This window comes from Barbus barbus (genome assembly GCF_936440315.1).
Source record: "Barbus barbus genome assembly, chromosome: 36".
NCBI classification, from domain to species: Eukaryota; Metazoa; Chordata; class Actinopteri; order Cypriniformes; family Cyprinidae; genus Barbus; species Barbus barbus.
In genome coordinates, this window is record NC_136714.1 from 14,889,343 (window position 1) to 14,917,242 (window position 27,900).

General features: G+C 38.0%; 1 protein-coding gene across 6 annotated transcripts in view; it reads left to right on the forward strand.

Annotated features, from left to right (window-relative positions):
• Positions 1–27,900, forward strand: part of LOC306855832 (neural cell adhesion molecule 1-like) — a gene marked incomplete at its 5' end in the record, with an annotated part of 280,165 nt that overhangs the window by 184,892 nt on the left and 67,373 nt on the right. For all 6 annotated transcript variants that reach the window (XM_079394737.1, XM_079394736.1, XM_079394734.1 and 3 more), the window contains 5 exons: positions 23,274–23,348; positions 24,180–24,389; positions 25,165–25,308; positions 26,251–26,388; positions 27,633–27,750. In XM_079394737.1, the coding sequence (XP_079250863.1) occupies positions 23,274–23,348; positions 24,180–24,389; positions 25,165–25,308; positions 26,251–26,388; positions 27,633–27,750 (685 nt within the window). The remainder of the gene's footprint in view (positions 1–23,273; positions 23,349–24,179; positions 24,390–25,164; positions 25,309–26,250; positions 26,389–27,632; positions 27,751–27,900) is intronic.

A 27,900-nucleotide genomic window follows, 5' to 3' on the forward strand; every position in this document is an offset into this window, starting at 1 on the left:
GTCTACACCAGACGCGACAGTTGCAACAGTTAAAGTCAGTGGACGCGACAAAGCGTTTGTTGAAAATCATTTGAAATTTGTGTCAATACGTCATGAATAGAACGCGGCAGCAGTTTACTGTCAGGGATTTGTTGTGTCGACAGCATCACTGATTATTATGAGTTCTATAGTATTTTGTCGCGCCACACCACGCCGCTCATGTCCAGAGTAGACATGGTGTAAATCTACCACTGAATTAATATTTGATGTGAATGTATGTCACGAGTTGCAGTAGGAGCTGGAGACGGGAGACAACGGAGACATAATAAATACAACGCATTGTTTGCGGTAGATGGTGTGTTTTGTTTGTAAATGTGTCATTATATTACTAGTGTTGCCTCCTTTGTTCACTTTTACACTACTGCATATAGGCCACGTACACACTGCAAGTTTCAGGAGTGACAACCGCATTTAAATGCGGGAGTGAGTCCCGTAAATTATCGTTCCATGTGTGTACAGAACAGCACTCACTCCCGCATTTGTAACCATAGCAACATTCTGTCATCTTGCGGGAGTGAATAAAAGTTTAGCCGTTTGTTATGTGCCATTTTTTGACTAAAGACTCTTTTTGTCCGTCGATTTTAACTAAACTACCGCTGATAGACATGCAGCGTTGTTTATGCTCGGGAGGCTGTTTTAGAGAGTACTGTCTTGCAATGTTGCCATGTTCTCATATTTACAAGCACTTTTAGGCATGTTGTTTGGTCTTATCTCATAAAGATAGGCACTTTATGAAGTTAATAAAGTGGTCTGTTGTGGATATGACATATGATTTACATTTTTTTTTTTTTGGTGTTATAAAACAAAGCGTTTGGGTGTTTTAGTATTTTTTTTCTATGAAGACCTGGCAACATCTTTACCGCAGGGCTCATGAACGCAGCTAGCCCTGTGCTAAGTTAAGACTTCTTTCACTATTATTTTCTGTCATCACACAGACAGACGAAGACACTGATGCACGTTCAAATACGTCATTAACAACTAGTTGTTCAGTTCAGTTCCGTACACACTGAGTAGAATTTCTATAAATGCGGTTGTCACTACCTCTATTTTTCGGGAGTTAATGTGGTTGTCGAATGCGGTTGTCACTCCCGTATTTTAGTGAATTATGTGTGTACAGAACGCGATTAAGGAGTAAAAGGTGAACTGACAAAAATTTAGCTGCAGTGTGTACGTGGCCGTATTGCATCTGACACTGGTGTTGCTTATGCCTAGTTCAGACTACACAATGTTTTTGTCGGTTACGACAGTCACAGTGTCAGATCATGCGATTTTGATGCCTAAAATCTTGTCGTGAACAAGAATCATGTCAGATTACACATGCATCGCTTGCAGTCTTTAACAATGTGCATGCTGTTAGCGCGGGACTAAACAGAAGTTGTCATGAGCATAAAAAAACAATGGCTAGCAATCAGTCTTGTAGTCAGAAACCCCCCTCCAAAAAAGAAAACTTGACAGTGGACACAAACCTGGATTAGTGTACAGTATGGAGTGTCAAAGAGAACTCAGGAAAAATACTTTTTATTTGGGCTTTTTTCACTCTGTTGCGGTAGTAACGAACATTTCCTCCATTGTAAAATTCCACCTAGCAGGACCGATACCATTGTCTCTTTTCCTTTCAGCATGTTTGAAAGCATGTATGAAGGCGTTTCTGTGCTCCTATTGGCCAGTGTCACAGATGTGATGGAATTCGTCTTGGACGATGACGAAAAAAAAATTAAACATGCAAATTTTTCTATGTCGTTACGTCATGAAGCATCGCAGTGGTGGCATTGGATATCATCCACTATAACACACTACACAAGATTAAATTATTGAATCTTGCATCCCGAAGCCCATTGCCATTTATGAATCCCCACAACACCCTTTGTCAAATAGATCATGCCGAAATTGGGCTAAAATCGTGTAGTTTGAACATTGAAGTATACAGATATAAAACAACACAATTATTAACAGTATCGTTCTCAATCATTTGTATTCTTACGTTAAATGTCACTGTGGCTTATTTGAGTTAAGTTTCCCGACTAGTCTGACAAAGCCTCATTGGCTCAACCAATGATGTGAGTTTTAGGGTGGAGCTATCTGCTATTTTGCACTTCCATTTGGAGTTGCTAGTTGTTCAGAACAATTGAAGGTTCTGTTGTTAGCTTCTGATGCTAACCTGGGGGAACAGCTGCAGTCCAGCCGAATTGGAAACAAAAGCCAGCCTTTGCCTCAGGCAGCAGGCTAGTTGGTGGAATGGCTTTCATAACACTGCTTTTGCGGATCAGGAGCATTTATCAAAATGTCAATATGCAAAGTGAGGGCCTTTTGCCGCGGCTAATGAATACAGCAGAGGTGGGTCTGAGCCTCCGCTTCCCTCGAGAGAGCCCAGCTCTACAATTAAAGCCCTATCGGCCTCATCTCTTCCTCCATCAATACATGCTTTGACTGGACCTGCACACGCACCAACCACAGTACTTTTATGGCCTGTTGCCAGGCAACGGAAGAGAGGAAATGGGCTCCTAGACCCGATAGGTCACTCTTGAAGAGGAGGCCATCCAAAGCAAGGATCTATCTGCTTGATAATGGACCAATCTCTCAATCCTCGATACTTCAGAAAAGAAAGATAAATTGTGCATAGCTCAAGTTATTTAATGTTACGTATGGAAATATGGATTTATATATTAAAATAAGGACTTTTTATTTAACAGCAAAGATTTAACAGCAATTAAGTGCAGGTATTTAACGAAAAATAATGTATCAAAATTGTTTTCTATCTGTCTGTCTGTCTGTCTATCTATCTAACTATCTATTACAATGTATCTGAGGAAGTGTTGATGAGGTCTTTCTTTCTTTACTTCCTTTTTTTTTATTTTATTTTTTATTTTACAGCCAGCAATTATTATTTTGAATTAACAGTAATGATGGAACAACTGGACAACAAAAAACACTATATCTTGCTTTTCCCGATTCAATCAAATGGCTTTAGTTTACCCTCAAACATTAAGAAAAATAAATAAGTAATAAAAAAATAACAATATCACCATGATGTGAAAAACTACTTACACAATAATTAATCACAAACTCTCCCAGGGCTTTGATCTATCTTAAAGAGTTAGTCCACCCCAAAATTTAAATTTTGTCATGAATCACTTACCCCCATGTCGTTCCAAACCCGTAAAAGCTTTGTTCGTCTTCGGAACACAATTTAAGATAGTTTGGATGAAGACCAGGAGGCTTGTGTCTGTCCCATTGACTGCCAAGTAAATGACACTGTCAAGGCGCAGAAAAGTATGAAAGACATCAGCAAAATAGTGGTTCAACCGTAACGTTATGAAGCTACGAGAATACATTTTGTACACAAAGAAAACTAAAATAATTCAACAATTCGTCTCTTATGCCTTAGCGTAGCGCCATTTTGGAGAGTATCCTCTGGATGCAAAAAAAATTGTTGAATAAAATCTTTATTTTTGTTTTCTTTGCATACAAAAAGTATTCTCTTAAGGCCTAAGTATACTTCGTTTTTGTACGCGTACGCTAGTGTATGCGTACAGTCGAACGCGTAGCCTTTCAAAGTATACACAGGCGGTCGACACATGCACACTAGAAAGCTTCATTCATGTTCAGTGTCTGCTCTATTTTTCCCCGTTAAGTCATGACTGATAACAAATATTTTTGAACTCTTAAACCAAAGCTGAGCTGTCTCATACCCTCTCGCTCACAAGCGCTCGTCAATGTGAGCGTCTGTTGTTACAGTCTCCGCTGTTTTGTTGTCGTTGTCCGTCTCTTTAGTGTTGTTTTCTACTGTGAAACAACGGCCAGTGTTGCCACCATGTGGGAAAACCTGATTACTGCAAAATAACTTCAGTGCGCATGTGCGACCTAAGCGTACAAAGTACGCGCGGTTACAAAAATCGAGTGGTGCACGTACAGTACTGTTCTGATGATGCAATTCGCGTCATGCACACTGAACGCTGTCCCTCGCGTACGCATAAAAAGTGTACTTTGGTCTTTAGCTTCATAACGTTACGGTTGAACCACTGATGGCAGAGGTTCAACCACTATAGATATAGTTCAAAATAGATGGTTGAACCACTATTTTGCTGATGTCTTTCATACTTTTCTGGGCCTTAACAGTGTTACTTGGCAGTCAATGGGACAGTCACAAGCCTCCCGGTTTTCATCCAAAATATCTTAAATTGTGTTCCGAAGATGAACAAAGCTTTTACGGGTTTGGAACGACATGAGTGTAAGTGATTAATGGCAAAATTTTCATTTTGGGATGGAGTAACCCTTTAACTTCCCTGTCTTGCTTCTGTAATTTTTCAGGCACACAGAGCAAAATGAGTCAGTTCACATTGAATGAAATAGAGAAGGGGAAAAATGCTTCTCTTGGGCTTAATTGTACTTTTGTACTGTAGCAAAGAGATTGGTCTAAGTTCAAGTACTCTCGACTACAGTTAAAACACACTAGATGTCGTTAGCAGTGTTCAGAGAGGTGAGAATTACTGTCAGCAGTGACCTACTCTAACACAAACTCATGGAGCTTAATGACAATACGTTACTCGCTCATTCTCTCACACACATAATTTAGCAACAATTACCATCAATATTAGAGGCCTTCTGGTCCATAAAAAGAACAGTGTCTTAGTGTCTCTACATCCATTAATCTCTCTGGAAAATATTGATTCTAGTTATGTGCATGCATACTGTACAAGGTAAGGTTGCGCTGTTCAAACTGGCCTGTTGCATTTTTTTCTGCATTTCCTTTGATATATGACTCACTTGTACTGCTTATTAGAGCCTGGCTAAGCTAATAAAAAAATTATGCTCTGTGCTTACTTGCGTAACTCCTTTATTTATGCATGTGGCGATGAAAGTTTTTTTTTTTTTTTTTTTTTTCATGAGCCTCATCAATTCAAAATTGATAATGATGAACCGTGTTTGTTGCCTAGAAACGTATGGATCTCTATCAGGAAAAAAAAACGTGGGGTTGCAGTATGTTGTGAATAAGGTGCAGTGCATGCTGTCAGATTGCAGCAAGGAAAAGTTAACAGGTTCGGTCACTGGGGACGTTACTGTCAGGGAACTGTTGTGTATGTCATGTGTTCCTGCCTCTTGTGCCCATATTTGGTTTGTTTCCTGTCCTTGTCATGTCATGTCATTAGTAGTTTATTCTGGTCCAGCCGTGTTCGTTAATTTACCTGTGTATTTATAGTCCTGTCTGTGTAGTGCCATTTTGTCTGGTCTACTCGTTACTCCCCGGTGTTCCTGTCTGTGTCAGCCTTGCCTTGTCCTGCCATGTCTTGATGTCCAGTAAAGACTGTGTTTTGAGTTTCCATCCTCTTATGCGTGTTCCTTGTTTCTCCCTGCTGTGTGCACCGTGACAGAAGACCAGACCAGTACAGTAAGCGTCGTCCCTTCACCGCGTTTTGTTTTGTCCAGTTTTTCTAGTGTTTTTTTTTTGTTCCTGTGTTTTGTCTTTTACCCGCCGTTTGCGGGAGTCAAGCCCGCCGGATCGCCGCTGACTCAATGCCCGCCGGATCGCCGCTGACTCTATGCCCGCCGGATCGCCGCTGACTCCAGCCCGCCGTTCGCGGGAGATCACGCCACCGTTCGCGGCTCACCGACCCCGCTGTTCGCGGGAGATCACGCCGCCGTTCGCGGCTCACCTTGCCCACTGTTTCGCGGGGAAGGCCAACCCGCCGTCCGAAGTCACTCGGCCCGACACCGGTTGGGGCTGCCTCCAGCCCACCGGTCCCTGCCGTTGGGATGGTCAGCCGGCTGCTGCCGTGATGACCAGTGACTAAGGTCTTTTTAACTTGTGTCTAGCCCCGGAGGGCTCCTGATACCCCCAACGTCCCCAGGGAATTTTTTGGGGGGGGTAGTAGGGTTCCGGCTGTAGTGGCCGGGCCGAGAGGGGTCCGAGGCCAAGGCTAGGTAGACCATCTGCCTTGGCCTTCCGTGCTCCCTGCACCGCCATGGTCTCCTGAGCCCCTGGCTCCACCATGGCCTCCTGGGCTCTCCTGGGTCTCCGCTGGTCTCATCCAGCTCTCCTGGGACTCCGCTGGTCTCGTCCAGCTCTCCTGTGTCTCCGCTGGTCTCGTCCAGCTCTCCTGTGTCTCCGCTGGTCTCGTCCAGCTCTCCGATGTCTCCGTCTGTCTGTATCGCTCTGGAAGTCCCTGTCCTGTGTACCGGTCCGTGTCTGTCCTGAGAGGCCTCCAGAACGCCCACCCCCCCTCCCCGATGGAACGGTTAAGGCTCAGGAGGAGCCTTTCGGGAGGGGGGAGTTATGTCAGGGAACTGTTGTGTGTGTCATGTGTTCCTGCCTCTTGTGCCCATATTTGGTTTGTTTCCTGTCCTTGTCATGTCATATCATTAGTAGTTTATTCTGGTCCAGCCGTGTTCGTTAATTTACCTGTGTATTTATAGTCCTGTCTGTGTAGTGCCATTTTGTCTGGTCTACTCGTTACTCCCCAGTGTTCCTGTCTGTGTCAGCCTTGCCTTGTCCTGCCATGTCTTGATGTCCAGTAAAGACTGTGTTTTGAGTTTCCATCCTCTTTTCCGTGTTTCCTGTGTCCTCCCTCGTGTGTACACAGTGACAGTTACAGCCAAACACATAAATCTTATCAGACAAGTCCATGACCCAAAAAATCCCACCACTGCTTGAGTTGATCAATGCCAAGCTTTATATTTTGCATTAAAATGGTTTGACTATTCAGAGAGTTCGTGTGTAGTTTTCTCTGAAAGGAAGCATCTCAGGCTAAAGAGGGCAGCTCTTTTTGTGCACTTCATTAGTTAATTAGAATACAGGCACACTGGCTCTATTGTGTGCACCGTCCAGAGGGACAAACAGAAAGAGAGAGAAAGAGACAGACAGAATGAATGACAGAGAGCCAAGCACTCGTATTCTCATAAGTGCATCTCCATGCTCTTAGAATTCAGTGACCGAAAACACAAAATCATAAGTTCATTATGCTTAATCATTCTTGGGTGTATTGGCTCTGTCCATGTGTTTTATTACAATGAAACATAATCAATGCAAATACATGAATTCAGAAGCTTCAGACACTGCCTATGTCCCCGTAATTCAAAAGGCTTAAAAAACATACTAAATGGTGTTTTTTTGAAAATCTAAAAATGCACAAAGTCTCCTGTGAGGGCTAAGGTTAGGTGTAGGGTTGGTGTAGGGCAATAGCACACACAGTTTGTTCAGTATAAAAACCATTACGCCTATGGAGAGTCCCCATAAACCACAAAAACCAACGTGTGTGTGTGTGTGTGTGTGTGTGTGTGTGTGTACTATATATATATATACACTATATACACTGCACTTATTCACAGTCACAAATGTATCTTCTTAAATGTAAAAGAAGATATTTTGAAGAATGGGGGTAACCAAACAGTTGCTGAGGAAAGAAGGCCATTAAAGCTGCCTTAAAACTGTGCATGCAAGTTTTTATTATTTATGACGGGTCACATTCAAACCAGTGTCAGATCTGCATCAAGTTCAGCAGCAGCAGTTATTAAAGTAGCAGCCAAAATATCATAATAACCAGCTGGTGTGATGTCTATTAATCAAAGAACAAAATTAAAAAGCGGAAATCAATAACTTCTGTAGTTTTACTTTTATTTAGTTTAGAATTTAATGTTTGATAACTTTATTAAATTAGGCTATATTTTCTTGCTGAAGGGCACAGGTAGCTATATGACATTTATTATAATGGGGTTATGTGAAGATTGTTTAAGTTCAGTTAAATTAGAAGTTAATAAATGTTCAATTGATAGCTCTCAATTATACTGCAATGTTGAATGGCTATAGTCAATGGTTAAATATTAGGGGACAAATTCATAGAGACATCAGTTGGTATCAGTGATACTTGCCTTCAGTCATAAAAAAAGATTGCATTAAACAAATATTAAAAAATATACTTTGTTGTTTCTACATTTATTTGAAGTTTGAATGTGAAATTATTGCAATATAAAAGTATAATTAAAAACGTTAATGTTAGATGTGATTAATCGCGATTAATTTCAGAAAAATGTGCAATTAATTAGTTTTTTTTTTTCAATTGACAGCACATATATATATATATATATATATATATATATATATATATATATATATATATATATATGTATATAATACTGTATATATTCAATGTTTCTATGGTTATTGCTAGCAATTATATAGATAATTAATTATTGACAGATAGGTAATCTTTGTTTTATTTTATTTCTGATTTTCCAATTTTTCAGCCCATATTGGAAATATGGATGCATATATTTATGCTGAGAATTTAAAGTGTCAAATTACATTGTTGAATGTAATTTGTAGCTAATTTAAAAATCATTTTTTCATACTGTACATTATAATGTTGCCTAAATTCACTTCTAGCATTTAAATTCATTTATTTTGACAAAATAGTAATCTCATTTCCGTCTCATTTTCATTTTGGCCAATTATGTTCTATAATTAGGCATAGCACAAAGGTATATGTCTGGCTTTTATATACATATTTACTGTATTGCCAAATAAAGAAAGACTCCCTTAATTGTGATTTTACAATTCTACCATTTAAATTTTTCAGCAATGATGTTTTAAATCTTTAATGGTGCACATTTTCTAGCTCAGCTGATGCCTCGGGCAGATTTCCAGATAGAGAATGATGCTGTTGAAAGCTGGAGTAACTCTGGCAAACATAATGAAAGCCTTTGAAAATGACCCAAGTGCTCTTCAGTGATGAAGCCTCTGACAGGCCGCTCTGCATGCATGAACCTGGCTGCCGCTCCGCAGCTCGTGTCAGATGTTTGTTTTCACCCAGAGGCAGCCAGAGGTTCTTTACATGCGTTTTATCTGTTCTGAACCCTTTCAGCCTCTCTAAACACCACCTTGCTCTGAGGCTCCGTAAACTGTGTCCTGTAAACCCAGCCCTGTGCTCTGCCTCATTAGTAAACCATTAGAAGGACACTCTCAGGCCAAGGGATTTATGGGGTATTTTCCGTAAGTGAAATAGCAGCCTCGTGCGTCAGCGGTGAGGTGAGTGCAGACATGGTGGTGGAATGTCTGAGTTCGATCTGCACAGCCTGACAAAGGAGAAGGGCATCAGTATTCCAGGTGTCTGCCCACTTCAAAGGGAATTCAGCAGAGCAGGGAGCTGTTTGATTAGCCGGCAGATTATACAGCTTAAGATTTTAGCCTGCTTAAAACAGCTGACAGCGAAACAGGATTTCTTGTCTCCTTCTAAGGGGTTTACCAGTCTTCTCATGTCTGAGTTTGCAACGGTTTGTGCCTGCTGAAATTTCAACTGATAGGAAGAGTGCTCCCAAAAGTGCGCAAGGCTCCCCAGTTTAGCTCTTGAAATAATAGATTCAACTTTTGTCAGGAACCCCATAAATCCGTTGTTATATATTATGAGTGCCACTTAAAAAAGGAATCAGTTACCAATTTATTTATTACAAATAATAAATCACTTTCAATATTGACAAATAAATAAGCATACTTAATATTTAAGGAATAGTTCATCCAAAAATGAAAATTTTCTGAAAATGTACTCACCCTCAGGCCATACAGAGATGTAGATGAGTTTGTTTCTTCATCAGAACAGCTTTGGAGATGCTTGACATTACATCACTTGCTCACCAATGGATCCTCTGTAGTGAATGGGTGCCGTCAGAATGAGAGTCCAAACAGCTGATAAAAACATTGCAGTAATACTTGTTTATTATAAACACACAGATTTTCACTTCACAATGCTTTAATTGATGGACTGAAGTGGTGTGGATTACCTATGGATTATTGTGATGTTTTTATCAGCTGTTTGGACTCTCAGTCTGACGGCATCCATTCACTGCAGAGGATCCATTAATGAGCAAGTGGTGTAATGCTAAATATCTCCAAATCTGTTCTGATGAAGAAACAAACTCATATAACTCATTGGATGAGTTGGCCAGAGGTTGAGTAAATTTTCATCAATCTCATTTCTCATTTTTGGGTAAACTATGCCTTTAGATATAGCAATACAATTTTGAAGTTGTTTGGCAAATGGATAAAGAAAAGCAATGAACCAGAATTTGAGTCATGGCTTGAGATCCTTTGCCTGTGCTGTTTTCCTGAGTTATTTCTTGTTTTATCTACACAGAAAAAAAACATTTATTTTTACATTATATTAATTAATTGACGTTTTAATGATTATTTATTTGTCAATTTGAAAAGTGATTAATTAATGCATTCGTAAGTTTTAAGTGGCACCCCTACTTCTTCATAACTATAAGCTAAGGAGTGTCAGCATTGTTAATGGAGGAGCAATGTGACGCTTCCTGGCCCTCATAGCCCTCAGAGGAAACAAAACTGGGGCAGGTTTGCCAGAATCAGACATGGATGCCCCCAGACAGCCATGAGAATAAAACTCAACTAGCATTCTCTTCCACTCGCAGCTCCAATCATAAAGAATAAAGCTCAAATCTGGTTCCCTGGCTCATCATTAAGAGACCTGAGCAGGGCTGAGGACAGAATGGGAGCTACAAATTCTTATGTCTAGCAGTGGTCTAACCCCTAGCAGAGACACTCATTTCTGTCCAGACCTTTGTGAGGTCCTTAATCTGCACTGTTCCTCCATTAGCAAGATGAAAACCGGTAGCTACATAATTGCTTCCACCTTTTAATGAGAGTCATTTATTTTTGTATCATCCTTGAAAAATAAAATGCTGCCTTACTGGAGTAGTTCATCCAAAATTGAGTTTTTAGAACCAAATCCAAAGCTGGGTCATAGTACAGCAAAATGACTTCACAACACACAGTGCTTCAAATATCAATACAAATTTCCTGATTCTCATTCACATTCACAAGCTCTTGATTGTTTGAGTTTTTTTGAATGATTCTTTAAAAGGTCCTGCACAAAAACGAATCAAAATTGGTTGCGCTAATTGTTGTTTAATCACTAATCACTAATCACATTTGTTCATGTCATTTGTTCATTCATCGCTGTTCTGTATGTTTGTGATTTAGTAAAAAGAACCAGTTCAAAAGAGTCACTTGTTTGTGATTCTGGCTACACAGGTTGTACGGTATGTTTTTGATTAACTAAAAAGAAGTCATTCAAAACAGTCATTTGTTTGTTATTCTGACTACAGTGGTTATGGTCTATCTTTTGATTCACTGAAAAGAACCAGCTCAAAAGAGTGTTTGTGATTCTGATTACACTGGTTGTACTGTATGCTTTTGATTCACTAAATAGAATCAAATCAAAAGAGTCATTTGTTTGTGATTCTTACTACACTGATTACACTGTATGCTTTTTATTCACTAAATAGAATCAACTCAAAAGAGTAATTTGTCTGTAAACTAGACTACACTGTATGTCACTGCATTCACGAGCACAGTTTAATAGAAATACGTGTTTTCTTGCCATTATGTCACCATACACGGCTTTATCTTATTACATTCACATTGGACTGCAATTTCGGATTTTATGACTCAATATAGAGATCCCTTAAATGCAGGTCACGATTAATAGGAAAGTCGATATTTTTACACAACCCATATTCTGTTCTATACTACTATCTACAAGAGTGTGCTTATGGGGATCACAGTGGGTCGGTGGTGTGTTTACAGTAGTTGGCCGGTTTCCATAACAGCAAGTCTGGATGGTAATTAGCCCAGGACAGGCACAGCTGACAGACTGCAGCGTCAGACACCCCAGCACCCTTCAATCCCCCACCACACGGCTTAGTGAGGATTACCGGACATACCATCACTCTGCCCCGCTCTCCTCTGTCTTCATCGGCGCTGAGGGACATGGAGAGACCATGGTCCACAGCACAAACAAATTACACGCTCAGCTAAATGGCATGCTGGGTATTTATTTGCAAGAGAGACACTCTCAACGGGTTTTACTAGGAGTATAGTTTGGAGGAACCGTTGAATTCTCAATCCAAACAGACAGCCGTTTTGTTGGTTAGAGTTGTAGTTAGCTTCTGGAACTGAGACCAGACGTGTGCTGCTGAGTATTGAAGTGGTATTGAAAGCTGGGAATCGTCCTACATGAGCTGATCTCCGAAGGAGGAGTTTTCTGCCTCAACTGGCTCGATGTTATGAGCTCGCTTGGTACATTGCAATTGTCTTTGTTCAGATCAAATGCCTTTTCAATCTGACAGGGCCATTTTCTAGCTACCCCAGTCCCTTGGTATGATTCCTTTTTGAATTAAATTTGAGAATAAGTAGCAAAGCCTTGCTAATGTGGACTTACTGTACAGAAAGAGCAGGTTTGGGAGGGGGATTCATAAGGATGGCTAATCTTCCTCCAGTGCTGCACCAGAGCACCTGTTCTCAGTGACTTTCAACAGTAAGTCAATTAACTCTAATTACAGCTTGTGGCTCAAGGCCCCGCAGTGAGAGGCAAGACATAAGGACGATCTACAGCCCCACACTCAACCCTGAGACACTGTCTTCTCCCCAGTAACCTGCATCCAACCACCCACCTCATAAATATCATCCTCTTCTGTTTAATTAAGACTGCTCCTACTGATATCACACCTCGAGCATGCTGCGTCTGGCTAGCTCATTCACTGACTGAGGTATACTGTACATTTGTTACACTGGAAGAGCAAAATACTTTGTTTGTACTGTTTTGTTCTTTATTGAAGGAATAGTTCACCCAGAACTATACCACAAAAAAAGTCATTAAATTACTATTTATTTTTAAATGTAGGCTGCTATTGACAAGCAGTTCATTGCATGACTAAATAATGATATAATCAAAATGTAAAAATAAAATAAAAAATAAAACACTGAAAAAATAAATCTTTAGCATATCTCAAAATAAATATCCACTTTTTTCGTACTGTACATTCTAATATCAAAATTTAAATGTATAATTCAAAACGATTCATTTTAGTTACTCAGTGTTTTGTTTTTATTTTAGACGTACAATTATTATTATTATTTTATTTTTGTAAAATTATAATATTGATCATTTATCCATTTTCATAAAAATATTATGATCCACAGAAAAATAATAGCATGAAGAATTGTCTTTTTAAAAATAACATCAAATGTAATAATAATAAAAAATAATTAAAATATATATTTCTGTTGTTATTTATTCATTATTCATAAATAAATAAACAGAAAAAAACTAAATTTTCTCACTCACGCTACATCAAAGGTACAAAATAATAACAGTTAAACATATCATTAAAATAGAATAAAACTATTATTATAAATTTTGCGATTATTATTTTATAGCAAAACAATACATTTTATTGTTTTTCTTCATATAAATAAATAATAAACAAATCTTGGGCACACTTTATTTTAAAGTCCAATTCACAAACACTATTAACAAACCATTATATGACGTTTGCCTCAATAAACTCCTAATTTGCTGCTTATTAATAGTTGTTAAATTTAGGTGTTGGATAGGATTAGGGATATAGAATATCAGAATATGTGCTTTATAAGTACTAATAAGCTGCCAATATGCCAGTAATATACATGCTAATAAGCAACTAGTTAGTTTAGAATTGGTCTCTATACTGAAGTGTTTCCCAAATCTATTATATTTAGATATCTATTAATTTATACATCTATATTTATTTATACTTCTCCTCTGTTTTTGAGTGAACTGCAGCTTTAAAGAAGAATATAGAGAGTAAGGGAGATGAGATATCTGCCTTGCCATTGATATGTGCGATCGCCAGTCAGAGAGCGAGTTCTATCTCTCTGATGTTTAGTCACCCATATCTGCATTAAGCACAATTAGTATCCTGCAGGCAGTGCTCAGTCTCAGCGTGGTGGGAGGTGGCCCCTCCAGTTTCGAGCTGACACCGCAGACTGCCGGGCATCTTCACCATTAAAGGTAATAACATATGTAAATGAAATGAACTTGTTTTTGGCAAGGGATATTCAAGTCATTTGAATTTGTCTTAGTCACACATCGTGGCAGCCTCTGAGCGAGTGGTCTAATTTATCTTCCCCAAGACGTGCCATGATTAAAGAATTTCACTCCACACTTCACAGTTATTATGATGGTGGCAGTGGCAGTGGTCACTCGTTGCAGTGGTATACATTTGCTGATGCTAAATTATAACTGCTAACTGACACTAAACACTAACAAATAAGTGATGATGGTTGTGTCAAGACAAAAGAAAAGAGCGGAGAAAGAAAAAACGTGTAAAAGTATATTGGATCGGGCAGCTCTTAAAGTGACAGCAGTATAGTATTCCTGCTGTCTGTCATTCATGTTAATCAAACATCAAAAGAGAGAAAACTTCTCGCTGACTAAATCACTTTTGTAACTTTAATAAGAAGATGTGATATATATTGTTACCATGAAATAAAATCGCTCATATCATGATATAAGATTTTGGTCATATTGCCAAACATCATTCTAAAAGCAGTGCTCCTCAACCAGGAGGCCAGGGCCCGCTAGGGGGCACCAGCAAACTTTCAAAATGGCCTTAAGATGAAAAAATATTTTAAAATATTTGATTTGGTTAAATTTAAATCCTTATCCTTCATCCTAATCCAATAAATCACAGAAAACTGGAAAAGTAATGCAGACTCTTATTGTAGTGGATGTGGTATGTGGAGTCAAAAGGTTGAGAACAACTGCTCTAAACTGCTCTATAGCCAAATGTTATCATTCCCACCATCACAAGTACAAAATTCCTTGCACTGTCAATGTTTTAAACCAAAGCGTCCTGTCTGTTTATCTGTGTACAGCTCAAATGTATCAAAGTAAATCTTTTAATTGGGAACAGGAGGTCAGTAGCACAGGGGGCTTTATCTTGCTTCATGGTCCTTGAGATGGACACTTTGCTCTTGTTCTTCAGTCATTCATTTTGGTTACTGCTTTGTAGTCTGCCATCACCTCTGGCAGAGCGTTTGCACGTACTTCTGAGGCAAAGGTCAGCAATACTCCTTTTTCCAGATCACAGCTGTAGGATATCAGAGCGAATCAGACCATTTAAGAATCGAAGAATCGATCAGATTGGTGTTAGAACTACCAAAAGAGCAAATTCCACAGAGAGGCCCCAGGGCAACAGGACATCATAAATTGGATCCCTAACTTCAGCTAGTCCAGGGGTGGGCAAACTTTTTGACTCGAGGGCCACATCAAGTTTTCCACATTAAGTGAGGGGCCGCATAATATGAAGCTTTGATTTATTTTTAATTTTTTTTATCTCTACCTATTTTTATGAGCACTTTATGATAAGTTGCATTGGTGTACAAATCAATTAATGTATAAGACACATTTTATCATTTCATTCAGAAATAATGTAAAATAAACTAAATGTTTACAAACATTAGAAACGTGTTTTTATATTCCCTACACTCCACAAACAATCCTGTAAATTTAGCAGTGTTCAGAATAGAAAAAAGAACGAAAACATAAGTAAAAAACAAACACAAATTATAGTAGCATTCACTACAAACATATATTATAAACGCCCAGCCTAAATATTTAAAGCGAAACTGAAGCTAGCGGCATGGTTGCTGGAAAATGCACAATACAAAATCAAAACAAACTCACTTGCCTTTTCTCATTCATCACCAATCCTAATGTGTGTGCTTTGCACTTGACCTTGATTACTTTATATAAGTCGTCTTGGAAATTGCAGCACATTTCAGATGAAAAAACGCAATTTATAATCCAGAAAAACAGTACTATATCCATTTTCATAAAAATGTGTGTGGAAAACAGAGGAAAGCATATCTTTGCAAGATAAAACGACAAATTATTTCCATGTTTTCCCCATAAAATGACAGCACCCGTGAGCAGGAGGATAACACTGGCATTTGATCTGATACTGGAAAGTATTTTAATCATTTTTAAAACAGTTCCAATACAAGGCATTTTTCAAAACAAATGAACACTTTCACATTTTTAAAACATGTAACTTATTTACAATGGTGCCAGTTTTGTAGTGTATATAGCTATTTTGACTTTTTATTTTGTATTCGCTGGCGTCCGTCAAAAATAGACGCGGCGCCTGTCTTTAGTGAAGCCGCGCGGAGAGCCTACAGCGCCATCTATTGGATTTACTGATATTGCATATTGGAACAACTGCCTCACGGGCTGGATGAAAACGCCCGTAGTTTGCCCACCTCTGCAGATCCCTCATGGGTCGCCACAGGAGTGATAGCGGGCCGCAGATGGCCCGCGGGCCGTAGTTTGGACACCCCTAAGCTAGTCTAAAGCAAGCGAACCAACCAACTCTGTCAGTGAGCAGCTTGCAACATTAAAATTGATAAGTCCAACTCAGGAAAGAGACTGTCAAATTTGGGGCAAGTAATCCAGACTGATGGTCAAAGAGATGGCCATCACATGTGTTCCACGATAGAAATCACGAGCTTCCTTAGATTGACTTTTCCCCCACATAGAAGACACAGACCAGACTGGAATTCCTTTGTTCATAGAACATGTCCCTATGTCTTACACAGAACCTCACAGAGACTGTCTTTTCCATATGCACCTAAAATCATCTTAAAAGGACTTATGAGCAAATAATGATTTCATATGCATATGCATATGTATGTAACCCACACATTAGACTATCATGTTTTAATCACATATTATGTATGAATTTTTCATTGAATGGAGTTTATATTCGTGTTTGGTATGTATGAGTTTGAAAAATCATGCTTTAAACGTTTCTTCCAATCAATTCTTTGTCAAATGTATCATATTCTGGTTATAGAAATCACATCCAAAAATATATTTTGCAATACTTTAGAAAATTTGGACAATGTGACCGACCACGACATGTTGATTTATTGATTGGGAATAAACACAGAAAATCTCTCCAAAAGAAGACATCTGATATGTATCATGTAGACTTGGACATAAATAAAGTATCCTTAGGTGTGGATTGTACATGTCCCTTCCTTTGTCAACATCCATAAACTCGTACTTATGTTGGATTTGCCCTGTCTGCTTGGGTTCATGTGTGAATGTCTCTAATCCTGTTAGCATTATGAATTGTGGCATTACATATAACCTTTCCCATCAACACTTGTGAACTTCTCAACGTGAAGCATAACATCTCAAAAAATTAGTTTCATGTCCAAAGCTTTGTTTGTTCAATTGTCTGTCTCACACTTCTCTTTAATCAGCGTTAATGCCCATCTGTTGGTTCTGCGTAGTGTGGACCTTTCTAACAGATTGTAAATTCTGACAACGGTTTCCTTTACATTTGGGTCTTCTGCTTTGATTCAGGGATTAATTATTCGGGATGAAAATAGTTTGGATGGTGTTAGTTGAATGAAGCTGCTGTTGTTGTTCATTGTATTTGCTCTTAGTAAGTAAACTGGTGTTTTATAAAAACTTTGAGGGACAGAGCTGCCCTAAATATCAGGAAAGTGGGAGGTTGATGCTAGTCACTTTGCTCCTGAATTTCTTCGGATCACAGAGTGTTAAAATAGAACCTCAGAGCTATTCTACCATCTGTTCTTGCAATATGGTGCCGTGTAACCTTGAGAAAATCACAAAACAGTTGGCTATGCCTCTTTTCCCTAAGCTGTTATTACTTTTTGAAATTGCCTTCAAGTCAGTTCTGCTTTAAAATATAAAAAATAGTACAAGCTCTTCAGTTAATAGGAGTTTTCGCAATTTTTATTTTTTTTGGTCCGTGTGAAACTACTACCAAATCATTACCACAGCTTGTTAGTCTTTTTTTCTTGCCTAAAGATAGAACATTATTGCTGCATCCTCTGTACATCATGCATGCATACACTAAGACAAATACTGCAACTGGAATAGTCGGCTCAATCGGACCAGATGATCAGCTTGGTAATGAGGCCATCCAATAACTTTCTCTCACCCCGAACGCACTCTGTGTTTGCATCTGCTGGAAATGTTTCACCTAGAGGGCATCCCAGGCCCTCCAGTTTCCATAGTAACTCGCCAAGGGTGGTGCATGAAGTTTTTTTAGTTCAAAGTTGACATGGAATCATGAAATTGGGATTGTGTTTTACAACATATTCCAAAAAGTTCAGAAGAGATATGCATTTACATTTATTTTAACGCAATATAATATGATAAATTACCATTCAAAAGCTGAATAGTCAGCTTTGGCACCACTGGAATTAATTAGATCTTAAAATATATTAAAATAGAAAACAGATGTTTTAAATTGTTAGAATATTTTATTGTTTTTTGATCAAATAAATGCAGCATTGGTGACTTTTAAAAAACATTAAAAACATAAAAACATTGACTTTTGTATAGTGTTATTACTTTCTTTAAAAATAAATTTTTACATTTTAAAATAATCTGTTCTAAAATATATTGCAACAAAAACAAATGTTAAAATGTTTATCTTTTATTTGAAAGAAACTAACTGTATTTTTTTAGTAAGCACTCTGATTGATTCAGCCAGTTAAACCAGGTGTGTGTCTTTTTGAATGATTCATTAAAAGAATCAGTTCATAAGAGTAATAAGTTTGTGGCTAGGCTAGACACAATCACATTACAGGTGGCATTTGATATGATTAAATGGTTAATTTTGATTATGTAGCTGTCACATTGATCGGCCTGTTTAACTAAACTTAAGCTTAGGGATGTGTCGAGGCTAAAACAGACACTTAAAAGGTTCTACCCATAATTTATGAAGATTACCAAATCATTAATCACTGACAACCTAAGAACAAACCTGAAAGGAGAGGTAGATTCACATTTAGAATCTCAGGTGCACCTCAGCTAGAGGCCTGTCAGATAAAATCATGTCTTGAAATGTGTCGAGGTGAAACTTAGCAACTCCATGCTTTGTACCACGTGTGTGTGTGTGTGTGTGTGTGTGTGTGTGAACATGTTTGAGTTAGCCTTAAATCTGCTCAGAAGGAATGACATTGTACATATCGGAGTTTCCCCATGCTCTTTCATCTTTCCTTCATAGCCCGTCTAACACTGCATTTCAAAGCACCTTATTCCTGCCACAGAATGGTAAAAATAAACTTGCCGTCAGGAAAGTTTGTCAGTGGGAGAATCTCTTTAATCTGGCCCACAAAAATTTAAACTCTCTCTTTGACACCCAACGTCAGGCACACGTCAACATGTGGACAACTCATCTCCTCGAAGCCTTGGTGATTAATAGTTGTGTGTTTTGCCAACATCAGTGTCTCTGCCTCCGTTACACAAGGATTAATACACGATCACTCCGGTTTGATGGCATGTTTCACCAGAGTACGGAGATGAATTGCCGCAGCTGTGTATTTGCATGAATATAGTGATTTAATGTAGAGGATGTAGCTTTGTGTCAGACGTAAACACATGGATTGGTAACACATCAATGAATTTGGGAAAATGCAGAGCTGTTTTCATTAGCCGTCAAAGACTAATACATACATTTCAAAGAAAACTTGACATCTAATATATGCGGGATTTTACCAGCAGATATATATGACCGTAAGTCAAGGGGAAATAGGATTGGATGTATATACAATGTAGTATATCTTCCTTATTCCAAATTCGAAAGATAGCATTGTTAGCAAGCTAGTCCATATACAAGAAGCTACATTTGATGTGTGCTCACTGTGTGTAGAATTTGGAAATTAAAGCTCTTTCTGCCTTGTCATTACATTATATTTCTCTGCGCTTGACTCATAATACATGTAGAAGCTATTCAATAGCATTCCCATTCATCTCAATGGCGCTAGCTTGGCAGGACCATGCTAACTAGCCAAACTTTTACACCTTACTTTGACAGAGAAAAAACACTGGCAGTTTCCTCCGAGTTTTAGCATACTTAGTATTTAGATTTAGCATTTTAGCACACATTCTGTTTGCTTCATTTTTGTGCTTTTGGATTCTTATTGTGCTATATGCTGTCCATCATACGATATGCTGGTTTGCTAAGTAGCTTGCAGTTATCTGTTCAGTGGGAATGAAGATTAAAAGTAAAAGCATATGAAGCATTCTAGAGGATCGTACTGGCAGCACAGCGAGATGCCACCTATAAGGCTGAGTTGTTTCGGATTTATTTTGTAATTAGGTTTATTGATTTGCCGTCCTATTGTGTTTTACGTGTTCATTTTCCTCCTTTGTGCTCTCAGCAAGGACACAGCAATGCACTTTTGCTGTATTGACACTCGCTAACCATGGAGTCCAAACATTTAGCTTCATTCAATATACAGCCTCAAAACCGCATTACCAAGTCAAAGAAGTTCAAATAACAATATCATCACCATACTGGAATTCTCATGGTCTGTGTTTATTTATTTTGTTCAGTTGTTCAAGGTGCTCTGGTGTTTTTGAGTGGAAATTGGAGTATTTCTTAGGCGGAAATGCTTTGAGTGAACAAACAACTTAAGTCATAGGCAAATTTAATATGTTCTCTTCTGTGTTTTCTTTTTTGAGGCTGATTTTACATGGACACATGGATGGATTTTACATCCATACATGGATCAGGATATTGGATTACAATATTTTACTCAGATTAAGTATATATAGAGGCTTTTCAAGCTCAGGGACCAAGTAATATAGCTGGTTGGCTGGATGAGCGCACTTGATTTGGTTTTGAAGATATTTTTCCTTTTTCGATTTGTGCTGAAAATGTAAGAGCGCTGTCTGGAAATTAATTTTTAGCAAACAAGACAGAACCGCTGTTTCCTTCCATAGTACTTTAACGTCAGCGAATATCTCTAGTTGCACTTCATTCACAGACACAAACAAATAGGGATGTTCTTTGCTTGACTGCAAATACTAGAGAAAATACCTTTTTTGTGTGTGTACTTCTTCACACCACCACATATGACACTTTGTATCTTGAAGCATGATGATGAAGTACTGGGCTGTAGGGCTGTGTTCAGGGTTGTCGAGGTTAGCGGATGTTTGTCTTTGATATTGTACTGCATTGTCCTTGTTCTACTACTGAACTACCCTTTTTCATTTAAAGCCTGACATATTAAAGGTTGATGATAGTTCACCCAAAAATTAAAATGCTGTCATTAATTACTCACCCAAATGTTGTTTCAAACCCATAGGACCTTCGTTCATCTTCGTTCCGAACACAAATTAAGATATTTTTGATGAAATCCGAGACCTGAAACACTGCATAGACAGCAACACAACTACCATGTTTAAGACCCAGAAAGGTAGTAAGGACATTGTTAAAATAGTCCATGTGACATCAGTGGTTCAACTGTTAAGCGCTGAAGCTAACTTATTGAATGAATCATTTTCTAATTACCCATGATTGCAGTGTGTATAAACGAGCTCTGAGTTGCAGAATGCTGCTGTATATAGATCTGTCTCATGTGGTTTGGTTCTAGGTCAATTCCTCTCTTGTCACAAACATTAGGAAACAAAGCTTTCCTGTAATTTCTTGACACATTATGTTATTTATGATTGACAAGCTCAATGACACTGCCTGCAGCGATTCATTTGAAAAGAAACAATCAGATGTTTTGTTTTTGTTTTTTTGAGCAGGTACAGTTTCACTTTTGAGATAGACAGGTTTGCCTTCATATCTTTTTCTTGCGATGTGATGGTATCCATCGCTCGTGAAGCTAACAGCCGCTTGCTGCCTGAGCTCATCTCATTCACCGCAGTTGATGCAGGAAGATGAAATGCATTAGCCTCATATCGGGAAACTAATATGCTATCATTTACAGCATTACGCTCCCCAACTGCACACGAAAGAAAATGTTCAGGGAGCTCCATCAGGTGCCTTCCATTAAACTGGAAAATTGAAGCTCAAGGTACCATTATGAAATATCAGTGTAGTTCAGAACCCCCAGGTAATTGTGGGTGGAAAATAAGTTTGCGAGAGGCCTATAATTCACCGTATTTCTGACAGTGCCGAGCCCTAATTGTCATATTTAGTCCGAGAATCAGCCTGCCTAACACTGAGGTTTTTCAATAAGTGCTTGTGTCAGTACTCGGCCATGGCTACGGTTTGCTGCACATTGCTCTTGTACACCAACACCCTGTGCAGCCGTTTCTGTACCGGGGTAAATACTCATCTCCGCCAGCGACATTAACGGAACTGGAAAAGAGCCAGCGCTATTGACGTGTTGTTATCTTGAGGTCCATAAATCCACGGCCTTGTGCTCCTCGTACACCCACTGACAACATCCTTCCCAGGAGTGCGTTTTAATTGGCTGGCAGGCCCAGTCACTGGGGATGTACAGCATATGCTTCTCTTTTTAGCTTCAAGACAGAAACTGTGATTTTATGTAAACTATCTTAGTAATTAGATAACAAAGGAAAGCTTTCTTCTGAAATGTTTCGGTTGGGATATGTAGGAGGAATATGTACTTGTGTCTATGGGTATAATTTAAGAATGGGTCAGGATGGATGATAACCAATTACAGTAGTTGAGGGTTCCCACAGACATGGACCAAATATCAGGGGATTTTAAAAATGTCATCTCCAGGCCTGGAAAAGTCTGGGAAACTTTGATAGTGAATCTACACTACTGTGTCAGAAGTTTGGGAAATTAATACTTTTATTCAGTAAGGATGCATTAAATTATTCAAAAGTGACAGAAAAGACATCTATAATGTTTCAAACGGTTTATATTTCAAGTAAATGCTCTTCTTCTGCACATTATATTCATAAAGAAATCCTGATAAAGTCAGTTTTCACAAACTATTAAGCAGCACAACTATTTCCAACATAATATTATTAATAATAAGAATGTTTCTTGAGCACTAAATCCACATATTAACATGATATGGAGGATCATGTGACACTAAAGACTGTAGTAATGGCTGCTGAAAATTCATCTTTGCCATCACAGCAATAAATATTTTAAAAAAGAAAAGAGACCTTTTAAATTATATTAATATTTCACAATATTGCTGTTTTCACTGTATTTTCACTGGCTCAAATAAATGAGCCTTGCATAAGCATAAATGGCTTTAAAAAAAAAATAACTCGCCATACAATCATAAAACAAATTTTTTATTGTAGTGTACTTTTTTATTCTTTTTTTTTAACATTCTGCTGAAAAATTTGTATCAGCTAGATATTTCTAGATATTTAGGTTACTCTCTCTTTTTGCCGACATTTATGAATTTAAATCTATCTATTCCAAGGATTCGTACCTGATAAAGAAATTGAAAACTGCTCCAAAAATATCTGACATTATAACAAATGATTTTTTTTTTTTATTGATCATTCAGGCAGTTGACTAACGACTGGATTTTAAAAAAGCATAGTTTTGCACTTCCCTTGTTTGATTTGTGTATTGTATCCATGTGGGTTATTTCTGAAATATGGATTTCTCTCTGTCTCTCTCTTCTCCAGCTGCCTTGCAAGTGGAAATCACTCCAGCCCAGGGAGAAATCAGTGTGGGAGAGTCCAAATTCTTTTTGTGTGAAGGTAGGAAGATGACCCTCCTGTGATGAAACAAATGGGGGTCACGTCACATTTAACCTTCACAAAGTGCTTTTGATTTCAAACCTGCTGTCACCACTCTGTTCAATGCATTTAAACAAGTCCTTTTATTCTGATAGGAGGGCAAGTTTGACTAAAGTTTTGATGTGCTTATTTACAGCCGGTAAATTCATTGACCTGCCTGTCTTTTTCAGTAAATCAGTGTGGGAAGTTTAGTCCTTGATTTTTGATCCAGAGGAGTGAAATGAAATGATAAAGAATAATAGTAGATGAAAAGCAAAAACAGCTTTCATTATAAATGAAGAAAACCTGAAATATTCAGAGGACTCATCAAATGGGGGTGGGGGGGGGGGGGGTCTGACTATATTCGGAGTGAGCTATATTATTTCACTTTTTTGTTTTCTTGAAATGTGTGAAAATATTTTACTGCACATTAACCCTCTTGAATGTGTCCTTGAGTAGCACTGAAGAATACATTAAATATTTTGAATATATTATGAATACTTTTGTTGCGGATATATTAGAGAATTGTTGAGTTTGTTCAGTTCAAACCGTGTCAGTGAATAGATTCAAAATTCTGATTCAGTGATTCAACTCTAATTATGTAATTCAATCATATATATTTAAATGTTACCTTTATAATAAAATCATGTCAAAATTTATGAAATATTAAAGTAAAGGTAGCAAATATATGAAAATGATTGAGAAAAATGTTTTAGGAAATGTTTATTGCTATGTTTCTTATATTTGTGCGTATCAAAGTATCTGACGGTCTGTTGCACTCTATCTCACGCTATCTGTCTGTCTGTCTGTCAGTTGTTGGAGATGCTAAAGAAATAGACTGGTTTGCACCCAATGGGGAGAAGCTCCAGCCAGGCAGACCGGACATAAGCGTCAGCAAGAATGACGAGTCCTCGTCGACGCTCACAATCTACAATGCCAACATCGACCATGCAGGCATGTACAAGTGTGTGGCTAAAAGCGGGGACAAGGAATCTCAGGGCACTGTCATCGTAAAAATATTCCGTAAGTAAAGTGCTTTCCTTTTAAGGGCTTATTTAGAAATCATGAGAAATGAGGAATCAAATAATCCTGGACCCAACAGTAACCCCCAAGCACAATAAATCATCTGACATTTACCACATTTAATTACAAAACAACTGTACGCTAATAATCAAAGCATAAAGTTGATACACATCAGTTTTAAACATCAACCATGCATGTGGTATGAGGACAGTTGCTAATGGAATACATTTTATATATATTATTTTTCTTGAAATCATTATCTCAAGCCCAAAAGTTTTGATGCTTCTTGAAAGTGAACAAATCCTGCTATAATCACTGTTTTTGTACTTAATTATGCTGTTCTGACAACTTATCTTATATATTTATATATATATGATTATATCTTATATATTATATTATACTGTATATATTTATAGTTAAATATATATTAAATTTATTCATAAATATAAATGTTCTATGAAACATACGTAATTGTTTTTATTTAATGACTAGCATTTTTACTGCTGCTTTCAAGCATACTTACTAAAAAACGTATTTCAGATCATTTACCATCTTGAAGTTTATTTTTCAAACCAGAAATAAACTGTTTACCAATGGGGGGAAATCTTAAATCTCTCGCAGAAATATGTGTGTTTACATTTTCTTTCTCTAAACATTCCTTAATATCTTGCAACATTGCAACATTGCTTCTCAAGCTTTTACTGGAATACAAGACAAAAATGCAGATTTTTTCAGTAATGGTACAACTAAAGTGCATTTAAAATGTCTTTTTCAGAGAAACTGACTTTCCAAAACGCTCCATCGCCTCAAGAGTTCAACGAGGGGGATGATGCTGACATCATCTGTGACGTCATCAGCTCGCCGCCCCCAGCTATCATCTGGAAGTTTAAAAAGACCAGAATCCAGCCTGAGACTGATGGTACAGTACCACAACCAGATCTCTTTCAGTCATTTTCTTTTATTCCCTCTATGCCACGCTCTTATTTCTGTTCTACACGTCTTCCATACTTTTCTACCATATTTCCTGTCAAAATCATCCCCTCTTTCAGTTAGTAAGCTCTCTAGCACTGCGACAATGAAAACATAAACAATAAGGACCTGAATTTTTATTGTGAGAACTTAAAGTTTCATGCTGTTTTTATCTGCACTGTTTTGTTTGTCAGTTCAAGCCTCATTTGGATGGAACTATTTTAACCTCGGAGGGCTCCTCCCTCAGAGACCGCTGGAAGAAACAGTGACCGCAGCTCTCTGAGACTTGAACTCACAGGCTGCTGAAATGTTCACTGCAAAACCACTAATTGTAGCAAAGCTTGAAAACCAAACTGCTCTATGTAAATAACACATTTCCCACATTTCTCTCGTTAACCTCTTCTGTGCTCTTTTTTGATGAGTTCGGAGGAAGCACAACACAAAACACTCTGTCATTGTTACATACTACTCTTATTATTGCTGACGGATTTAAGAAAAAATAGTAGGCAGTATCCAGTATATACTGTGAAGTGTGCACTAAGTAGTAAGCAAGTATTGCATTAGCAATACAGCCGGAAAGCTTTGCTTTGTCTTGCTGAATTTGCCTTTTTCATCATTTTTAATATATCAGTACTGTTTTACTGTGTCTCCACGGAGTTGAAATATTATATGCACCTTTACTGTTGGTCTTGAATACCGATCGCACTGCAGAAAAGCCCATAAAGATGATTTTATACCAGGAGAAGATGTGCAGCGAGTCATTTTGCTGCCCAGCATGTAATGAGAGGCTCGTTAACATGGTCTCCTTATCTTACTCAAGAGTAATTACTGTCTCATTTTGCTTCCTTTAATTTTTTTTTCCCCTCTCTCTGTTTCTATCTCACACCTACAGTCCGTTTCAAGGTCTTAAACAACAACCACCTCCATATCCGCGGCATCAAAAAGACAGATGAGGGTGACTACACCTGTGAGGGCCGTATCATGGCCCGGGGAGAAATCGACCTCAGGGTCATCAAGGTCATTGTCAATGGTGAGGACTCAATCTCAGAGCCACCTGTTTTGTTACTTCACAGGGACACAGGAGCAGAAGCAGTGAACAGTTTATACACATTTACATCAGGGTTTCTCTACCGAATTAAATAGTCCGTTTGACAGTTGAATTTAAAAGCAGTGCATATTAAAGGGATAGGTCACCTAAAAATGAAAATTCAGTCATTAATTACTCACCCTCATGTCGTTCCAAACCTGTAAGACCGTCGTTCATCTTCGGAACGCAAATTAAGATATTTTTGATGAATTCCGAGAGCTCTCTGACCCTCCCATAGACAGCAATGATCCTAACACGATCAAGGCTCAGAAACGTAACAAAATAATCCATGTGACATCAGTGGTTCAACTGTAATTTTACGAAGCTACGAGAATATTTTTTGTGCGCAAAGAAAACTAAAATAACGATTTTATTAAACAATTCGTCTCCTCCGTGTCACCCTATAGCACCATTTTGGAGAGTATCACATACATAAACAAAGTATGCAATGTATGTACACAGATACGTTGTTCACGTTCAGATCAAAGCGTACAAAGTCTTTTTTTTGTAAAAACTAAATAAATTTGCTTGAGATGCAAAAATCCATGTTATTTATTTATTCTAATAAATAATTATATATTATACAAAAAAAGACTTGTTTTCATTGAGTAACCTTTTTAAACAACACTTTAGGCATAAATCAAAGATTTTGTGAGATTTATGCCTAAAATAATTTTAGATTAATTTATATAAATTAATTTTTATATATACTAGAAAACAATACATAAATTCTAAATAATAAAAAAAAATGTTTGGCTCTGTATTTTAGCTAGAGTATGTAATAAAATATTTTCTCTCAAAAAGAATATTCTGTAATTATTAAAGTCTTTCCAAACCCTTATGCTGTTATTTTGTCTAGGGAACATGAAAGAAGAATGTTTCTGAAATATGTAAAGTGTTTTTTTCAATAATACATTCGATAACTTTATGCGAGGAACAGACCAAACTTTTGCAATGTTATTCAGTGATGACTGGCTTCAAAAAACGACTTTTATAATGTTTTTATGTGCTTCTTTTATGGAGCGCATGGTTACTATGAACTGTCATTAAATGGAAATGAGTTCCACAGAATAAAATAAAAGCATACAGATTTCAGAACTGAATAAGAAATCATTGTATTGTCATTTTTGGGTCGTCTGTCCCTTTAAAGAGTCAATGTTCTTTTTGTCTTTCTCTTCTTCTCCTAGTTCTGCCAAGTATCAGGACCCGCTACACTGAGCTTAATGCCACTGCAGACATCAACCAGGCCATGACGTTGGCCTGTTACGCAGATGGCTACCCAGAACCCACCGTCACGTGGGCACGGTACGTGTCATTCATTAAACACTCTTTTTTAGCGGCTCTTTATCTGTCTGTGCCAAAACAGCACCGAAAAAGTTCAGCCAAATCTCTGTAGGGAATGCTAAGATTTTCCCCGAATCCAGGGAGGGAGAGGGATCAGAGTTATTGAAGCTT